Consider the following 19178-nt stretch of genomic DNA (forward strand, 5'->3'; position numbering starts at 1 on the left):
ATCTTTTGAAACATTTTAATTAATTAATACACACATATGTACAAAAAAAAAAACAAATAAATCAATAAAATGATCATTGTAGAAATGTTAGTAAAAAGTAATTTGCAAAAGATTCAAAACTGTTACCGATAATTTTGTGTACAGTAAACCGCAATTAACTCCGCGAAACAATTTTCCCGAACTAATTGAATAATTAATCAAGCCTAAACAAATTTGTTAACAATTGCAAAGATGTTGATGTTACGTTCATTAGTCGTGCAGAAGATTTTACCTTGATCTCAACCTTAACGCACGGTTTATTTTAGGGAAAATATTATTTTGCCTTGTACCCTACATATCTACAATTACGTTCAACAAATTTAAAACAACAGACCAATTGCAGGCCACGCACATTTTAACAGTGAACACGTTATTGATGAATCGGGAGATGAACAAAATTGCAATACCAATGTTTATGTTTTACGTAGACTCATTTAACCGAACTGTAGTTATTTCTAGCTGGACTCTATAAATACAACCACATTGGTGGTACTACAACGAATTTACGGACGTCCTAATGTAGGTTTTTTTTTTATTTTGCATTGCAATCTTTTCATAAAATATAGATCGATACAGTGTTATATTGCCTAATTTAAGACGTCTTTATGGAGACTTTCTGAAAAATGATGCTCAACGCATAAAACCAAATAATCACCACGTTTTATCACTTTATTACAGCCCAGATTTGATCGACAGGCTATTATTGATTGATTTTATTGACGATTCTATTATTAATCTTGCTGTTAATGTTTATGTAGGCTGACCTTTACTGTCTATCTAATTCTGTGTTAAAAGCCAAATCAGTGTTGATGCAGAAATATTTTCTAAAAACTAAATCAAGAGTTTAGGTTTCGAATTCTTCGCTTATTTTTAAAAATTAATTAATATTTTAATTATTACGAGTATGGGGAAATTATTCTTACTGAAAAAGTTTAAATTATTTCAAATGTCTACTGTTTCGGAAAATAAAAAGTCGAATTTTTAAAAATAAAACTTTAATAAATGAAATATGTATTGAAATGAAAGGAAGTTTTTCAAAAAGTGTTATTTTCATTTTAACTCAGCATTAAAGAAGGCGTAAATTACATAAAATAGGTGCTGCAACCACAATGTTTAACATAACACAAAATTGGAAAAATCAAAAATAATGAAAATAAAGAAAAAGAAGAACATAACAAAATTTAATCAAAGTTACAGCAGATTACTGCAAATAAATGTGAAGATTAAAACAACAAATGATCAAAAAAAAAAAGATCTAATACAAATTAAATGTCCATGAGTTGAATTAGCAAAAATTCATAAAAACTAATAACAAAATAAAATGATTTAGGCATTTTTGTTATTTTTAGAAATCTTATCACCAACAATACCGAACCAGAGATTTGTTTTTCTAAATCGTTAAATGTATTTTAATTTTTTTCAGTAGATACTTTCTTTTTCAAATAAAAAAAAATATTTTAAGAACTCTACGCCTTGCTCATCTGGTTTTCTCTCACATTTCAAATTTAAAAAATTATCTACAGTAGGTACTCTTTGTGCAACCGTACGCGAAACGAGCACTTCGCGTATCTAAAACAAACCGCGAAATCCAATTTCGCGGATGTTGCTTTTAATGACGGCCGTTAAAGTAAACGTCATTTTAATATTTGATACAAATCAGAGTTTCGGTGTAAGACTGGTGTTTAGATTTTTCGGATATGAAACATCACTTTCACTACAATTCTCTTCGACATTTTTACGATTATTTACAAAATGAATTGTTTTATTTATGTCATTTCCATAGCGACATGTAAGCAGAATTTATAATAAGTTTGCATTTATAACATTTATAACATCCTCGAGATTGTCCTGTCTCGGCCACAAGCGGCCTCGGCGACAATTTTTCTCCTGGTACGTAAAAGAATGATTTCGATATTCGAATAAATTCTTTTTTATTTTTAACAATATTTCCAATTTTGTTTTCAGTTAGATCTTGTATAATGAATTGTACAGGGTGAGCAACAATACCTGTTTCAGTTGGCAAAAAAATTTTACATAAAATTTTCAAGACTGTGAATTGTACCTATTTCGGTTTGTTTTATTGACATTATTGACAGCTGGTATACATTTCAAATTTAAACGTCTTGGTTTTTGCAATCTTTTATTAATAAAATGGTTTTCTCGTTGGAACATGACATAAAAGTCACCAAAAATCACCAGAATTTATTGCCAACTCAATCAGTACTTGTTGCTCACACGGTATTAAGTAGTATATTCTTGCAGTGATTAAACCGCAGTGATCTCAATAATCATATTCACTGCATTCTAGAACAGTAGTTAAACTTCTGTTAGAGTTTGCGTTAAAATTAAAAGACACTATTGAATCATTTTGTTAATTAAATTTCATCTGTACCTATTTGAAATGAATATGGCGTCAAATATTTATTACATTTTACATAAAAAATTATACACTTTTTATTAACACACCAAAGGGCTGTTACGAAGACCATAACGAGCAAGGAAGCTGTTTGAGGCCCGACTAAGCACTAAGAAGGGCCTTAATGCTCCCGTGGTCATGGGAAGCGTTGTCACTTTGGCAACGCATACGACTTTGAAAAATTGCGGGCCGTTAAAACCTCCCTTAACAGCCCTGAGTACTGCCAGGGTGTTATTGACAACTTAACGATGAAAAGATATACTCGTGTAACTACCTTGAAGAGTAAAATTTAGTATTTGTTAAATAAAATTGTTATTTCTTCAGTTTGTCGGATTTTTAAATTTTTCCTCAACGATGTATGTAGTTCTCGATGGCATCTTCTGTTTACTCAAATGTGATTTATTGTGAGCCAACGCAACAAGTTAAGTAATAAAGTTATGACATACACGAAAATAGCGTATACGCGAGAAATGTTTGGAGTTAATATTCTTTAAGCCATAATAAAAATACTTTATGCAGCACATAAATAAATAAAATGTTTGGCAAGTCTATTTATACAAAATAAAACGCACAAGAAATTGGAGCATTAGTGTAGATATTCAAGAAATAAATGGCTGGCACATCTGCTTCCTGACCGTTCTGATTTAATCGGGAAGAAGAATTTCACTCTTTCTTGTGCCCAAAATAAACGTGACATCCGTTTTGCAGATTATGCATTAAAATCTAATTTGAGTCCGCGTGATAAGTCACACCGGAGACATCCTACGATCCAAACACCAGTAGTATTTTTAAAATGCAAAAACTCTGGTAAATTTTAATGGAAAGAGAATTGGCACAAGAACAATAGTTGTGGCATTCTTTCAAGTATCTGTACATGTGCAAATGCTATTTCACACAGGAACCCCTCATCCCGAAAAAACCCAACTCGATTTTTGCAACAAAATTTATGCGAAGCAAACGGGGCGCCATCCGGCACCTGTTTTTCGCATTCGTCCGCTAAACAAGCGTCCAAACGGAGTGAAGGCGGCAAAAGGGTATTTTTGCTCCGACACTGACCTGTTACAACTTTCATTTTGACCCGGCTTTCGGATGCTGATGGTATTCCGAGGCAACGGTTCCCATGGGATCTCTACCTGCACCGCACTCCGCCACAGTCGGCGCGAACTACTGGAGACGCTCGCACGGACGTCGCCAAGCTTGAGCTAAAACAGGACCGACGTCAACGGCTCGAGGCGTCGTGACGCGGTGTATACCATGAACATGACACACACCATCGGTCCCAACATCTGATCCGCGGCGCAGACCACCGTGGTGCACCCCTACCGCCGACACTACTGTTTATCTTTGGGAAGTGCGGGGAAATGAAGAAAATCGACGCGACTTTCGTTAAATTAAACAACCGCAAGGGTTCTTGTAAACTGACAACGAAGGACTTCTTTGAAGTTGTTGGAAAGACAGTCGCACCGAGGACAACTGCCGAGTTGGAGAACTGCAAAATCTTTCATTTGGGTTGCGACTGAACAATTTGCGGAACCTATGAAGTTATCGCTACGTAGGAACAATATTTAGAACACGCTTATCTATTTTTAAGGTTTATAATTCTTATGTATAATATAAAGTAAATAGTTTGTCTTTCGTACTTACAAATTACAAATACCTACAACTTCTACAGGCAAAAAGGTGGTGTGTATTAGAATTATTTATGTAAAACATAACAGCAACTAAATAAATGAGTGTACTATCGAACGGTTTATTTTTAAAAAACAGATTTTGGTTGTTAGTGTCATTTCACAGTGATAAGTGCACCATTGTGAAACCGTCTTAACCTATTAACACGTTGTGTGACACACTGTCATTATAATTATGTATACAATGTAAATGAAACGTGAGGTAAATTACTTAATTAATAAAATGATTCTTACTTAATTAAAATGTGATGTCGGGAACATGTTTTGAACAATTAAAAAAAACAAAATCTTGATAATTCAATTTATTATTAACATATTGTTGCCAATGGACATAATAATTGCAATGAAAAAAAAATAATTTGTGGCAATACCACAAAGTTTTAAAATAACATTGACGACCAAAATGTATTGCGCACGATTGTACCTACATATTTGCAGTAGCGAACAGAAAAGAATGTACGCATAAATTCAATATGTTGGATCAGATGTAAATAACGGCTATTGGCGTGATTTATGAACGTTAGTTTATTTGGAAAATAGTTAATAAATGTAACTAAAATAAATGACTGAAAAAAATTGAACAGTACAAAACTGATGATTAACAACTTAAAAGTCGTATGATTATTTTTAATTAAATCCTATTTTTATTTTATTTGCTCAATTAATTTCCTTATTAAAGTGCTTATTTTAATAAATAAATTTAAATATACCTACTCACGGACAAAATTAACGCATACTTTTTATTTTTTATTTTTGTAAAACTTTTATGAGGTTTTTCTTGTCAACTTCATTATGGTAAATTGTTTTGGGTGTATAAATTTATAATTTATGCCAAAATTTGATACTGTTTGATAGTGCGCTTTGGTAAATTATGATAACTGTCTTTTGTTTTGTACCATCAGAATGACATTTCTAGTGTATTGTGTGTTTTTTGTAATATCTAGTTGTTGAAGGTAGTTCTCCGGACTGTTTGTCACCATGTAAACAACCTCATAACGGCCGGAGTCCGTTAAGGGCAGCGTCTAAACTTTATTTTTCAACTTTTTTACAATTGGTACAATTAATGTTTAATGTTATGGGACACACCTTGAATTAATGGAAATCCGTATGCCACTAGCAGATGTGGACGAGATCGAAGACGATGCTTCACAATTTTAACACTAACACAAGCGCGATTTTGCAGGGAATAACGATGACCTCACTTGCTCTGCGGCCATCCGGACATCGGGAATATCTTGATCGCGATTTTTTATTGATTTCATTCGTTTATTTTCAACGGAAAGTTAAGCGTTGAACAAATCTGACAAACAACATTGGAACATTTTTTTTCATAAACAACGGCTGACATGACGACGTCCTCCTCACAGTTATTAATCATTCGGTTTTTTCGATGGCGTTGAAAAAAATGTACATATGTATTTCAAAAAGATAACTGTGAATGAATCGTAGAGATATTACAAAAACTATTGTACAATACACGGACGTGTCCGTTAGGGCTTTTACTGCCTCGCCAGTATCTCTAGCTCGGCCGTAAAGGCTATCCTAACGGACTTCTACTGTAAAATACTATCTATTATGTTCGATTGTATTATAATTCATGATTTATGATATCGTTTATTGTCCATAAACTACCCTTTAGGGATTCATCCATAATGATAAAGTAAAACGGATGCTTGTCAGTTTTGGGTATTACTTCAAAATAAACGTCAAAATAACTAAATATCATAATTTTATTTAAATCAGGAAAGAACAGAATTAATAGAAAACTTTCCAGTGAAGATTCTTTGGCTTTTGCTGCAGTTTCACTTACTTTGCTCATTATTACAACTAGAAATAAAGATGATTTCAGCTCGTATTTCAAACACAAGCACTGTTCGTTTTCAAATAAATAGTAATAAACTAATAAACAACTTCGTAACCACAGCAACAAAAACAGAACACTTCGAAATTATCGTAGTTTTTAGAATCTATTATCTAAAAGAAACTTGTCTTCACAATCGAACATAAAGCTTTGTATGTAGTACGTACATAATTAGGCTTTGTGAACTTGCCCTATTTATTAGCCTCGCTCGCAAGCTCGCTCTGCCATAAACTATAAGGCTCGTCCACAAAGATCTATATTATGTACTTATTACATAAATAGCTATTATTTCATACTGGCAGTCTCTTCTCTATCATAATTTTATTTCAAAACTTAAAAAATCGCATCATATTGTGAAAATCGCATCACCTTTTTTCCTGTGGCAAAGGCCGTTGCTATTATTATTATTATTATTATTTGATATAATGTCCAACGGGATTAAAACCCATTAACACCCTATTGTTTTTTACATTAAATATTTTTTGACTTTTTCACTTTTCAATGTCAGATTTGATTTATAAAAATAAAACAGTCCGGTAAGTAATGATTATAAAACACTGCTAATACATACAGTGTGTCCAAAAAGTCTGGAAACACCCCAATAAAATAGAAACGAATGATTTTCCAGAAAAACGCAAAAACAGGTGAACTAGCGCTTCCAAAAATCTTTCTGTTGATGGTATCTGTTTGCTGTTTTTGAGGACCTTGAGAGAGTTATGATGTCATCAGAGGTTTTTTAAATGGCAACGACGCATTTTTACTACCGTTTTTAATAGATCTTTTAATATCTACCCGACGGTCAAAAAGTTTTTCAATTGACATAAGAAATTTCCTCAAAAAACCTATTTTTTTTTATAACAATAACTTTTTCAAGGTCATAGAAAAGACCAAAAAGAAAATATCAGCAGAATTTTTTTTTAAAACACTAATTGACCTGTCTAGATTTTTTCAAAAATTATGCGTTACGTTTTCATTTGGGTGTTTCCAGACTTTTTGGACACAGTGTATACGTAAAACAGCTCATCAGAAGCCACTTGAGAATAAAAGTTTCATTAGTGTTACAAAAAATGAAAAGCAAAAAATATGCGTTCATTTTGTCCGTGAGTCCGTGATTGTCTGTGGTACAATGAGGGACATGGAATCCTGGGCAGTCTGTTATTGTCATTTCAAAAAGTGTCAATGTAAATGCACCTTTACCGTCATTATAATTGGTATTTTCAAAAAAACTGTCAACTTGGTTATGAGTAGCTAAGGTATGGTTTAGAAATTTTGACAACTGAATGACACATCTGCCCAGTTTTCCGTGTCCCCAATAGTAATACTGGTAATAATAATAAATTAATAATATGTAGTAGGCAACTCGTTACATAGCGACGAAAAGAGTGTCAGATCTGACAAGTGTTAACAACTCGACAGCCCGTAGTCAAATTTGCACGATTTGACTTCCTGTGCAGGATGTTTGAGTAAATGAGTCGTCAATAATTACTCGCAGCTCGAATGGTACTTAACTAGATTATTTTAAATTAAGTAGATATTGTTGTAGTTTTTTTAGCACAATTGTCCTGTTATTACAAACACAACTGCTTAAGCAGCAAGCGTTTTATTGAGACTTTATCGAAGGTCAAATAACAAGACCTAATTTTTTAATGGGATACATTTTTCAATTTTACGAAAAAATCTACAGTCGCGGACAGAAAAAAGTAGGACAAGTCTTATTAAGATTTTTAGCTAAAATTGGGTGGAGTAAACCGGGCTTACTATGACAAATAAATAAATATTTTAATAGTAACCTTAGAAAGAGTAAACCGATTTACATTAGCGAAAAAACATTGTCCTATTTTTTCTGTCCGCGACTGTATGTCGTGCTTATAGTGTTTTTAAAGCGATTTATTCCAATTTTTCTTTTATTTAAATCGAGCCATAAATAATGGAGATACGGCTTACGACGTTTTTTAGGACGCACCTGTATAAGCAGAGGAAAAAACGTTTTTTGTATACTGATTAAAAAATGTCAGAACACTTCGTACTTTCCCTTCAATTTTAATAGAGGTAGATTAAATAGCCTCTGCAACTTCTTGAATACAGGCTGCGTCCTAAAAAACGCCGCAAGCCATATCGCCGTTATTTATGGCTTGATTTAAATAAAACAAAAACTGAAATAAATCACTTTAAAAGCACTATAAGCACAACATAGACTTTTTTTTTCAAAAAGTAATTCAAGGTCAGATGATAATCAACTTTGTTTTTTCAAATAGCTTGGTATATTTTTTTATTCCGATTTTGAAACATAATTTTTCTGAATCCAACGATATGCCGCATGTTAGAATGCGTTTATTAGTAACCGAGAAAATAAATAAATAAAATAGCATTATTAAAAATTTTTTCCTCGAAAAAAGTCACGCTACTATGGAAAACAATCCTAAATGCAATATTTATTACACGTTCTGTCATATTATTTTTTGTTTCTGCTCTTCAGAAAGTATTGTTATTGCGTTTAGGATTGTATTCCATAGTATACCTGATTTTTTTTCGAAAAAAAAAAAACGTTCCAATAATGCTATTTTATTTATTTATTTTCGCGGTAACTGTTAAATGCATTTCAACATGCGGCATACCGTTGGATGGGTATAAAAAAATATACCAAGCTTTTTAAAAAAACAAAGTTGATTATCATCTGACCTTGAATTACTTTTTGAAAAAAAATTAGTCTATGCTGTGCTTATAGTGCTTTTAAAGTGATTTATTCCAATTTTTGTTTCATTTAAATCAATAAGCCATAAATAACGGAGATATGGCTTGCGGCGTTTTTTAGGACACCTGTATATTGAGATTTGCTTCCCAATTAATTTTTTCAAAATACCTACTGTTTGGCTCTGTGCCTTTGTAATTTTTAGTTGTTTACTGGTTGTCGTGGTAAACATTACACATACATACCTTGAGTAAAACTATTGAAACAGTTTACATTGCCAGATACGTAGGTAAGTGAACTCTTCAGCTAAGGAGACATTTTAAAGACCGAGGCCGTGAGGTAAAGAAAAGAGCTTACGCTTCGTACATTGTATTAATTTTTTCCTTCTCCCCCATACGTACTCGTATCAATATTTATTTGATAATAATGAAAATTAAACTAAAATCGCGGCTGAAAATGACAAGGTGGCTAATTGTGAAGACCTTGTTAAACTCATCAACAAACGCAAACAACAAATTTCTCGGCATAATTTTGTAAAGAAACATTATTTTCATTGAAAATGAATGCAATTGAAGAGACTGCGAAAATTGCGTCTGGTTCGTTGTTACCGATCAAATCGAAAGAATGATACATTTACATTCAATGTGAAAAATTAGCAATTTCACTTTTTGCTCCCGGCCACGAACGTATTATTTTATTACCTGGCAACGAGAGCTTTGCATCCTTCACTTTAGGTTGCAACTGTCTAATCAAAATAGTAAACTTGATTTACGTAAAGCGGAGAAGGAAAATAAAGGGTGTTTTTTTTTTCATTTGACGTCGAAGTTGGCGTTGGAGAGTCGATTGAGAACGTACCACTCGTGTAAAAACGTAAGATTTAAACAGCTGATCCGTGATCTGTTATCCGTATAGTCCATTCGCAATCGACTCTTCAACGCCAACTTCGACGCCAAATTTAAAAATTAATCCCCTTGCTTCGCTGCGCTGGCACGTGAATTAAACAGTTACACGCACTAGAAAGCTACCTACCACTTCTTTTTACTTGTTAAAAAATCTACCAATTTTTTGAATGTTGAATCCAAATCCGACAATAGAAATCTACAAGCATAGCTTCACTCCACTTTCCGTTGTAACGCCCCTCTGTAAGTGCTATATCTTAGTAGAAACTCTCCCCATGCTCACCTGAGACAGCTTCTAGTCTATGTGCTTTAGAAAGAAATCCAAATGAGAACAGAGAAAATGGATGTTTATATCGTACACTTACAAGAGTTACAAGAGTTAATGTATGAAAAACATTCCTGGTGCCTTGTACCAGTTTTGCGTCTTTTTATTTCCGAGGAAATTGCAGGATACGCTTTGAGATGGCATACACGTCCTTCTTTCACCAAGTTTGGTTTTAAAAATGATGTCCTTGAGGAGTTTCCGAATTTGAGGTCCAATAAAAATTCCTTCTTTTATTTTTGCAACACTGATATGAGGAAAAATGTCCTTGAGGTCCCGTCTCCATCTTTATTCATTGCTTTAATACATATAAAATTGTAATTGTATCTATTCCAGCTTATTCTACAATTCCAAATTACACTGACTGGGGGCAATAAATTTTTTTCACCGTCTACTAAAGGTTTTACTTTACTATACAAGTACAGATATATTTCTGTTCTTCGGGATTATTGGCTATTGGTCGGTAGTGTCGGTACAGCTTCCCTCGGCCATCTCCCTTCGTGTAACCCCCTTACAACTCCGTTAACGACAGTCACCACGAACGTTTCAACGCAGTTCGAGTATTGAAATTTATTGAGCTAAAGCTTCACACTCTCATGTTTCTCTTTCATATTCACTGCATAATTCAAGAGAACTGAAGGTTGTTGTAAAATTTTGTCAGCTACTCTCACAAGCATTAATCATAAATATTTTAACTAAACGCAGGGTATTTTCTCTCAAAAAAAGCATTTTTCACAAAATTTGCTATACTCGCAAAAATGGTTCATTATATCGGGTGTGTCAAAAAGGACGGACAGGCGTTTTAATAGCATAGCATAGCATAACATAGACCCCGATTTTGTAACAAAAATTGTTCTGCAGCTTTCAGTTAAAGAAAAAACTCCCAGAAAGTGAAAATAGCAGCAACGCAATAGGTAACCAGAATCTACCGTATGTAGGGCAGTAGGGCACCTTTGAGAGTTGACACATACAATTATGTTCCCACATTAATAACAGGATCATTTAGTTTTACAGGTAGTTTAGTTGTAACTTCCAAAAGCTCTTGCGCGTTAACGAAAGGCCGAAAACAAAAACAAAATGTTTCTTCATGTTCCATGATTTGTATACTATGGCGGCCAAAAAATTTTGGCCGTCATTTTCTTGACATTCAAGTAAAGTGTAAATAGACCTTTAGGAATCGTAACCTCGCTTTCGATTCTTGTCATTTTGACAATCAATTTAAACTGTTTGAAGCTCAGAAATTCCAAAAATCCGACATGAATAAACAAAATTAGAGCAATCGGACATAGACAACGTGAGGTAAACGTTCTGTGTAGTAGAAATGACAAAATAATTTTGAGTTTTGAAATTTATCACCCAAAAAATAACGTTCATAATCAAGACGGTAATCATGATGACAATAAAGTACGGATTACAATTTTTTTTTTGAATTGACAGACAATGACGGCCAAAATTTTTTGGCCGGCATAGTATACATTCTTTGGTGTCCGTCTTTTTTGACACACCCGATATAACTCTTTCATGCCGCCGGCCGTTATCGACGGTTTTGCATGATTCAAAATCCACCGGGAACGTTAAATTCCCGGCCTAGTACTTACAAAAGTGACCTTGGTTAAAAATTCACTAGAGAATGGGCTGGCAGCATTGATTCTTAAATGTCAACAAATTTTGACATAGAAGTTACTTTCGTTGAATTAATTAATAATAATTTTTTACTTTTTAAAAATGATTTAAATTCGTCGACATGAAAAATGTTGTGGATTACACGTCCAGAAAATGTTTTGCGAGTGCTGGTACTCTCAAGCGGACGAAAAGTATCTCTTTTTCGGCCGCACTTTTCTAACCCTGGACCGTGGCGCCATCTATTGGTCTCTTTAGCAAGTTAACAACGAAACCGACAAAACCGAGTAAACCGACTGAAAACAAATGAAAATTTTACAATTAAATTTAACCAGTGTTTTATTTGTCCGAAAAAGTGTTGTAATGTTTATTTCTGGTGTTTATTTGGTGCATAATAAGAAAATGAACGTCATATAATCGATAGCAACAACGTGATGAAGAAATGTGTAATACAGGGTCATTATAAATGATTGTCCCATCGCAGTTGGCGTTGAAAACCCACACAAATTCGGGATGTGCCGCTCTTTTCGCAACGTTAGACAAACTAGTAGACAAATTTCCACTACCGCCAGCAGCGCTACCTATCGGCGATGCTAGTCTCACTCATGTTATAAAGCTTGCGGCACATTCAACTACGTCACCAACGCCTACTGCGAATAGCACAATCCAGGTAACTCAATTTTTTTTTATTCGATCGCACGTTATTTACAAAGTTGACCTTTTGACATTGATTCTTTCAGTTCTATCCATTCTTCCTGTTTTGTTTCAATTATTTCGATTTCCACATATTTTTGATAACTGGCTAGCATTTGACGTAACACATTTTTCATCACCAACTAATCACAACTTACATTCATTGGTACTTTCTTTTGTTATTGTTACGTATTTCTTATCACTTCACGCGTCTAGGTTCACAGTCAACAAAAACGGTTTTCACTTATTAAAAATCTTTAAAAAATGAATATCTGAATGTGAACTGTACAAAGTGATCAGTATCTAGTTCTTGTTGAGCTCAATCTGAATTTTTATTCGTCGTTCCACTTTTTCATTGAACAATACATTTAAGACATGGAGTAACATTGGTAGATACAGATAGTAAATGAAGCATTGGTTTAAAAAAATAAAACTGTATTTACTCCTTTATTAACTAAATGTTATTACATCTAGAAATAACATTAAATATATACAAAAATTACCTAACCTGTAAACTGGAATTAAATATATACAAACTTTTACAGTGCTAAAAATCATTCTAAAAAAATAGTACAACTAAAAATTAATCAAATAATTTAAATTTAACCTTAATGTGTAGATCTTATAACTCTTTCTTTACAAAATTTGCTGATGTTGAACATTGTCCCAAAATGATTATAAAAAGTGAAAGTTCAGTCAATCTGATCTAAAAGCGTAATAGTTTCTTTCCCTCTCGTTTCCTCTTCTTCTTCTTCATCCTCCTATATTATAAAAACAAATCAAGAGAAATGAATTGTCAGCAGAAGCCACTTACATCAAATCCAAAGCAGTTCTGCATGTCGCTCTCAGTGTTCTCCTTTTTAGGTTCTTCACTCTTGTACACTCTTCTAGCTGACTGTAGAGCTTTTATAACATCTTCTCCATTTAGATCTGGAACACAAATGATTTAGACAATTTGTTTTTTCAACGCACACGAAACACACCATTATCAGGTAAAATATTTTCATTCAAAAGTTCGTTATTACTATCGCTACCGACTACCATCGTTTGTTCTTCTCCATCCGCCAACTGAATCACTTCGAGGACCACATACTGTTGACCGTCGGATCCTTCCACCGCCATCATATCGATTTCCCCTTCTTCGTCCTCTTCTTCCGAGTCCAATCCCGGTATCACCTCGACTTGTTGCCCGTCGATCATCTGTATCTTTTTCTGTCGTCCCAATTTCAACTCCATCTGTTTTCTTTGTATGGTGGGGTCCGGATCGTGAGCGGCCATGTGCCGAATAAGGTTCCCCTTATGTCTAAACGCCCGCGAACACTCCGGACACTCGTGGGTCTTTTCTCGCGGAGGCGGCGGTATATAATCCGGATTGTGGTAGAGGTTTTGGTGTCTTTTCAAGAGCTGCTTTTGACGGAAACTTTGATCGCACTGATCGCAGTGGTACGGTTTTTGATCTGTGTGGATGAGCATGTGCGACTCCAGGTGGCGGGCCGATATCGAAGCGTACGGACAGAGGTCGCACTTGTAACACTTTTCACCCTCGTGGGTCTTGTTGTGTACCTGCGCATACAAAGTTGAGTCTCCCGAGTTGCTGACGGTCGCGCTACCAACCTTGTAACTATATCTATCGGGGAAGGATTTGCCGCACCTTTTGCATTTAAGCGGTTTGTCGGAAGTGTGAAGCTTTTGGACGTGAATCCTTAGATCCGTTTTGCGGCCGCAAGTCGTCGGACAAAATTCACAATGAAAAACGGGCTTGTCGCCGACTAAAAATCACACCTCGTAATAAAATTCTACACGATTAAATCAACACTCACTGTTATGGGTTAGTTTATGGGCCTTAAGACTATTGGACTGGGTGAATTTTGTTTTGCAAATGTCACATTCATACGGTTTTTCACCGGTGTGTATTCGTAAGTGACGCTTTAGCTTGAACGTGTCTGGACTTGCATATGTACAGTGTGGACACTAAAACGTGAAATACTTTTCATTAAAAAAAATGCAAATCAGAGACGTAAAAAATAAGGGCAACAGGACAAATATAGAGACGGAGAGGCGAGAATCAACAGTACCTGGTAGGGTCGTTCTCCAGTGTGGCAACGAATGTGCCGCTTCAGTTTCGAGAGCTCCACACTCGCGTATTCGCATTCCGGACACTTGTGAGGTTTCTCGTGCGTATGCCTGTACCTCACGTGCCGAACGAGTTCCCCTGAACAAACACAACTTCGATTATGAAAACAAAATCGACCCTTACAAATGATTATTCACCTGACGTTGTAAAAGCAGAGTCGCAGTATTTGCAAGAGTGTGGCTTGGTACCCGTATGCGTGTTAACGTGATTTTGAAGTGATGCCAGCGTTTTAAAACCCCTTTCACAAACGCTGCATTTGTGTGGCCGCTCTTCCGAATGGGATTTCATGTGACGCGACAGCAGATAACGCTTAGGGCTGGTATAATTACAGTAGTTACACATGTGGGCTTGTGAGACCACTTGGGACTTCCGAGGCAATATTTTCACTATTTTGGACTTGTCGTCGTCCGTTTCCGAGTCTATCACGCCACCTTCTTCGCCTTCGTCGAAATCGTACACCGTCATGTCTTGCTCTCCGTCCGTCTGTTCGCCATCTTTCAAGTCTGATGGGTCCTGGACGATCAGAACGTAGCTCAGTTCGCTAGAGTTGGTGTCCGCAGGGACTACTGTTACTCGCTGGTAGGCGTTCCCCGAATTGATCAAAATCTGGTTTTCCGATTCCTGAACAGGCAAACCCTTGTAACAAAAATTTTGCCGTCATCGACAAGCCGCTTTAATAAATAATTATGTACTTTAAAAAACATCCACATTCGAATTTTGTCTGAAACAACTGTGCAGAATCCTACTTAAATAAAATAACTACCAACTTAGCTGTCAAAAAATGGTTTGCCACCGTAACTTCTGGATCCAAATCGATCCAATTCATTAAAATATTCAAATCTTAATGTTGACTAGGAGTTGCGAGTTTTCAGTCAAATTTTACATTATCGTTAATATTATTGCTGTTACCAAAAATAAATACAAATATTTTAAACTATTTAAACTGAAATAACCAATTATGGGGGCGTATTCTGTAATTTTTAAAGGGGCGTTAAAATTTTAGCGTCTTTTAAAATTTCAAGCCCTGATTGGTCATTGCTATGACAACTTAATTTAACTGCCTTTAAAATTTAGCGGAGCAGTTACAGAATACACCCCTAGTTATCTTAATCTCAACTGATGGCTATTAAATTATTAACGTTGACAGACTTGGAAAATTTAAAAGATTTTAAATACGATGACAAAAATATATTGTTTTTTGTTTAATGTTTTTTTTTATTCTTTCCTTTCAAAACTTCTATAATGTAATGTTGAAATGGAGGAAATTACAGCTTAAAATTTGTTGTAAAAATTGGAATGTTTCCAAATTATACTGGGTTATTATAAATGTTTCTAACATCGTATGTGGCCAACGCCGACTAGATATTAGAAACATTTATAATAACCCCGTACATACAGGTGGTCCACGAGTGATAATGAGCCCGACGGAATTTAAAAAATAAAATAATAATGCAACCCACAATACATTTTCGAAAAAAGCCGGATATTTTAATTTCAGAAGCCAGCTTTTTTCGGAACCCACTAGTGTGGGCCTCTTTATTACTCGTGGACCAGCCTGTATATAGCTGAAATCTATTTTGCAAATATTGATGCAAATAGCAAAAAGCTAGATAACCAAAGATAAAATTTATCTGCACACCAAAATCTACAAACAGATGTATTAATCTCCAAAACTGGCATGCTGTTTGCACATCCAATAGAACACAATGTTCTTTGAGATCAAGCAACCCAACAAAAATTGTATTGACCAAAATCTAATTTTAAATCATATTTATTTAAAAAGCAACTCCTCAATTGATCAAATAAAGACTGTGTTATCTACAAGGAAACTGATTATTAGCAAGTTATTGGAAGTTGAGCATCATGGCATCAGTAGGTATATGTAATTCAATACTCATTATAAAATTTGTTCTATAACCATTATACTGAACAGTGAACACATCATGCATAAAGTGTTAATTACAGACATCTACAAAAATGTGAGGAGCTAATTATCTAGTGTTATGTAAAAATTCAATCTAAATGAAAAACTAAATTGTTTGAAAAAATATGACAGACTATTCATTGCCTCTTCAATCTACTAATAAATCTAATATTTCTAAAAACAGTGCCTACTATTTAATATACCTCTTCTCCTTCTTCAACTTCCATCTCCTCTTCATTGTGTGGATTAATAATAAACTCCTCACCTTCATCACCTCCTGACTCGGGGAGTCCTGTCATGACAGTCATAACAGGCTGACTGTCACCTTTTGCTTGGTAATAATAAAGTCCTGCTTGATCAACAAAATAAGTGCCTTCTTCAGTTTCCCCTTCATTGTCCTCTCCTTAAAGCACAAAGTAACACAAGTTTGTCAAGTTAAATTTTGAACTTACCTGATACTTGCTGTATGGGCCCATCATTACCAATTTCTTTCTGAAACCCAGCTAGATACGACTGAATTTCTGTAACATTCTCAGAAGAATCAACACCCTCCAATTTGATTGGATTGTGGGTGAATTGTGCAGTCATACTGCACGCGTTAGCGAGACACCTGGAAGAGATGAAAAAGCGTTTTTGTGATTTTTCTTGTATTTTTCAAGAGACTGTCGTCGCGTTAAATACGTGAGAAAATTACATTTGTTTGTGTACATTAAGGATGGAACGTGTTTGTTCAGTTTGATTGGAGCGGTTTTCCCTCCAAATTCGCTGGCTTGAAAGGTGGGATTAAAATTGGAAACTGTTTGTCAAGGTAGACTGACGCCATTTTCCCATTTAACTGCAGCTGCGTTAAAAATAGGACGCCGACTTGGTTTTCGCCTCGATAAACTCCTGAAGGAGCTCCATCCGGAAATTTCGTAATTAATTCCGACGATTCCCTGACAATCCATACTTAACAAAGTTGGATGTAGGGGGCATTTCAACAAAAATTTCGAGAAATTAGCACGGTTGGCGCTGTCATCAACGTGGAGAAGAGATAAAGGGGAAAGTGTCGCCGTGCATAAAAATACCGATTTTCCGCGTTCCTGTGCCCGTTGGGGATTCAAACTGGTGCCAAATTAAGGGGCAACGCATGCCGCAACTGGATATTGTGCGAATTTACGCGTGACGGTCGGGTTATGTCCGTATTTGTGGAAATTGAACTCACCTTTTAACTCCAAGAATGTCCTGTGAGGGCGTATCGCAATGGCAGCGTCTGTTCGATGTACTCAGAGATGGCGAGGCCAGCGGAGCAAATAGGACAAGGAGAGAGATGTCGTGCGCGTGCGTCAGACGCGACCCGTCGGCCAATAGGAGCGGAGCTATGTAGCGGCGGATTGATTTGAAACGTCCGTTTTTCAAATACTGGTTTGGGGTTGGGTACTAAATTGTTTTGATTTTTTCTTTTCGTTGGTATCTCCAAATTGCTCATTTTTTAATCAAAAGAGTAAAAGACATTAAAGGGGTTAGCTTTTTAAAACCGGTCAAGGCTTAGGCGCGTGTGTGATAGGTCACGCAAGTGTTTCCGTCATACATTAATAATCAATTTGCCAATAAAGGTTCGATCGATCAACCATTTCAAAGATTATAAACTTAAAAAAATACACTGACTGCAGCAAAAATGATTGATAATATACGACATTTATATTGAAAAATTTAGAAACTTAAACTGAGGCAGTAATATATGGAACTCCTACTTTCATAACATAGTTATTATCTCCATTATCTGTAACTAGAAAAAATATTGTTGAATAATGGGTCGTCACCTTAAATGTGCTCGTGGAGACCTTTCCCCTTTAGTTGCGGTGATTTGTGTGAACTGGACATTTAACCCTAAACTATTAAAATTGAATCCGATTGACACGAGTAAATCACGTAGGCAGAAATCGATAAAAGCGAATGCTATTTATTGATGACCAGTCGTTGTAAAAACAATTTATTAATGGTAAAAATTAATGGGTTGGTAAACACGGGTCGGCAAAATTTGACTTTGTGAACGTGAAAAAATTAGGTTTTTAGATTGGAAACAAATGGGTAAAAGGGAAATATTTCAGTTTTGTGCAATTTGCCAATCAACATTAGTCAGTCACAATATTTTTTTCTAGCCTAAAATTCATGCGTAACATTTATGAATTAATGTTGTGCTAACATTAACAATGCCTTTATGCCTTTGTGTTTTAACAGTAGTTTTTCCACTGTAGCCACGTCAATTTTTAGATTCCCACAGTAATCTTCTTTCATATATCTTTCGCCTTACTCTTCACTTACAACTCTAAAATTTTTCAACAGTGTAGTACAATTGTGAAAATAAAAGAATCAATTTTTAGACTCGCATTACATCCTAAGTTCTAGAATTTTTGTAATATGTCTTCTACTAAGATTTTGTAATAAAGAATTTTATTACATATTGTCAAGAAAATTTTAAATGCTGTTCGTGCTTTTTTTCAGAAGTATCCTGGGTTTGACGTTATGAACGTTGGCTCAACAAAAATTTCTCAAGTTTCGCGTCATTTAATTTTTTCAGGGGAAATTCGAATGATTTTTTGACCTTGGGATTACATCAATTGTTTTTTATCCAATATAAACCACGTGCTCTATTCCATTCAAATCAAATATATTTTATTTCCCATTTTTGTGATATACATACCTATTTCAAACTTTACATTTAAAAAACTTTAACAACAACGCTTCTCGGGTATAAGGCTTTTCAACGGTGGAAAGTCCCGACTACAATTAGGCAAATGATAAACTTCGGAAAAATGAAATAAGTAAAAAATGAATAATTAAGAAGACATTTATTCGAAAACGGTACTTGGTAGGCAAAAAATATATAAGCACCTACTAAATAATACTGGAC

General features: G+C 34.9%; 2 protein-coding genes and 1 long non-coding RNA gene across 5 annotated transcripts in view; 1 reads left to right on the forward strand and 2 right to left on the reverse strand.

The window, feature by feature from the left end:
• LOC138128798 (titin-like) overlaps window positions 1-3654 on the reverse strand; it is an 85827-nt gene extending 82173 nt beyond the window's left edge. Inside the window, exon 1 of the mRNA XM_069045035.1 lies at window positions 3512-3654. Coding sequence (XP_068901136.1) covers window positions 3512-3527 — 16 coding nt within the window. The 5' untranslated portion in view covers window positions 3528-3654. The remainder of the gene's footprint in view (window positions 1-3511) is intronic.
• A 9006-nt stretch (window positions 3655-12660) lies between these two features.
• On the reverse strand, window positions 12661-17610 carry LOC138122422 (transcriptional repressor CTCF-like). Of its 3 annotated transcripts, none has more exons than XM_069036695.1 (10): window positions 17490-17610; window positions 16738-16895; window positions 16489-16688; window positions 14499-14997; window positions 14303-14439; window positions 14048-14198; window positions 13842-13996; window positions 13211-13790; window positions 13042-13157; window positions 12661-12988 (listed from the first exon to the last, which is right to left on the reverse strand). In XM_069036695.1, exons 2-10 carry the CDS (start codon window positions 16871-16873, stop codon window positions 12920-12922), a joined length of 2043 nt encoding a protein of 680 aa, XP_068892796.1. In that variant the 5' UTR covers window positions 16874-16895; window positions 17490-17610; the 3' UTR covers window positions 12661-12919. The 3 variants fall into 3 exon arrangements, with proteins under 3 accessions (XP_068892796.1, XP_068892785.1, XP_068892791.1); XM_069036684.1 differs by lacking the exon at window positions 17490-17610 and adding an exon at window positions 16980-17004; XM_069036690.1 differs by lacking the exon at window positions 17490-17610 and adding an exon at window positions 16980-17003 and having other exon boundaries at window positions 14499-14982.
• On the forward strand, window positions 16828-17578 carry LOC138122456 (uncharacterized). Its single transcript, XR_011156512.1, has 2 exons — window positions 16828-17062; window positions 17127-17578. It is a non-coding gene; the product is annotated as an uncharacterized lncRNA (long non-coding RNA).
• Window positions 17611-19178: the final 1568 nt, after the last annotated feature.

This window comes from Tenebrio molitor, chromosome 1 (assembly GCF_963966145.1).
Source record: "Tenebrio molitor chromosome 1, icTenMoli1.1, whole genome shotgun sequence".
In the NCBI taxonomy this organism is placed as follows: Eukaryota; Metazoa; Arthropoda; class Insecta; order Coleoptera; family Tenebrionidae; genus Tenebrio; species Tenebrio molitor.

Coding starts and splice junctions, on each gene's coding strand:
- LOC138122422 (XM_069036684.1), bottom strand. Junction 14,998..16,488: donor AAGTTGAAGAAGGAGAAGAG/GTATATTAAATA, acceptor TTTTGTTACAAG/GGTTTGCCTGTTCAGGAATC. Junction 12,989..13,041: donor AGAACTGCTTTGGATTTGAT/GTAAGTGGCTTC, acceptor TTTATAATATAG/GAGGATGAAGAAGAAGAAGA.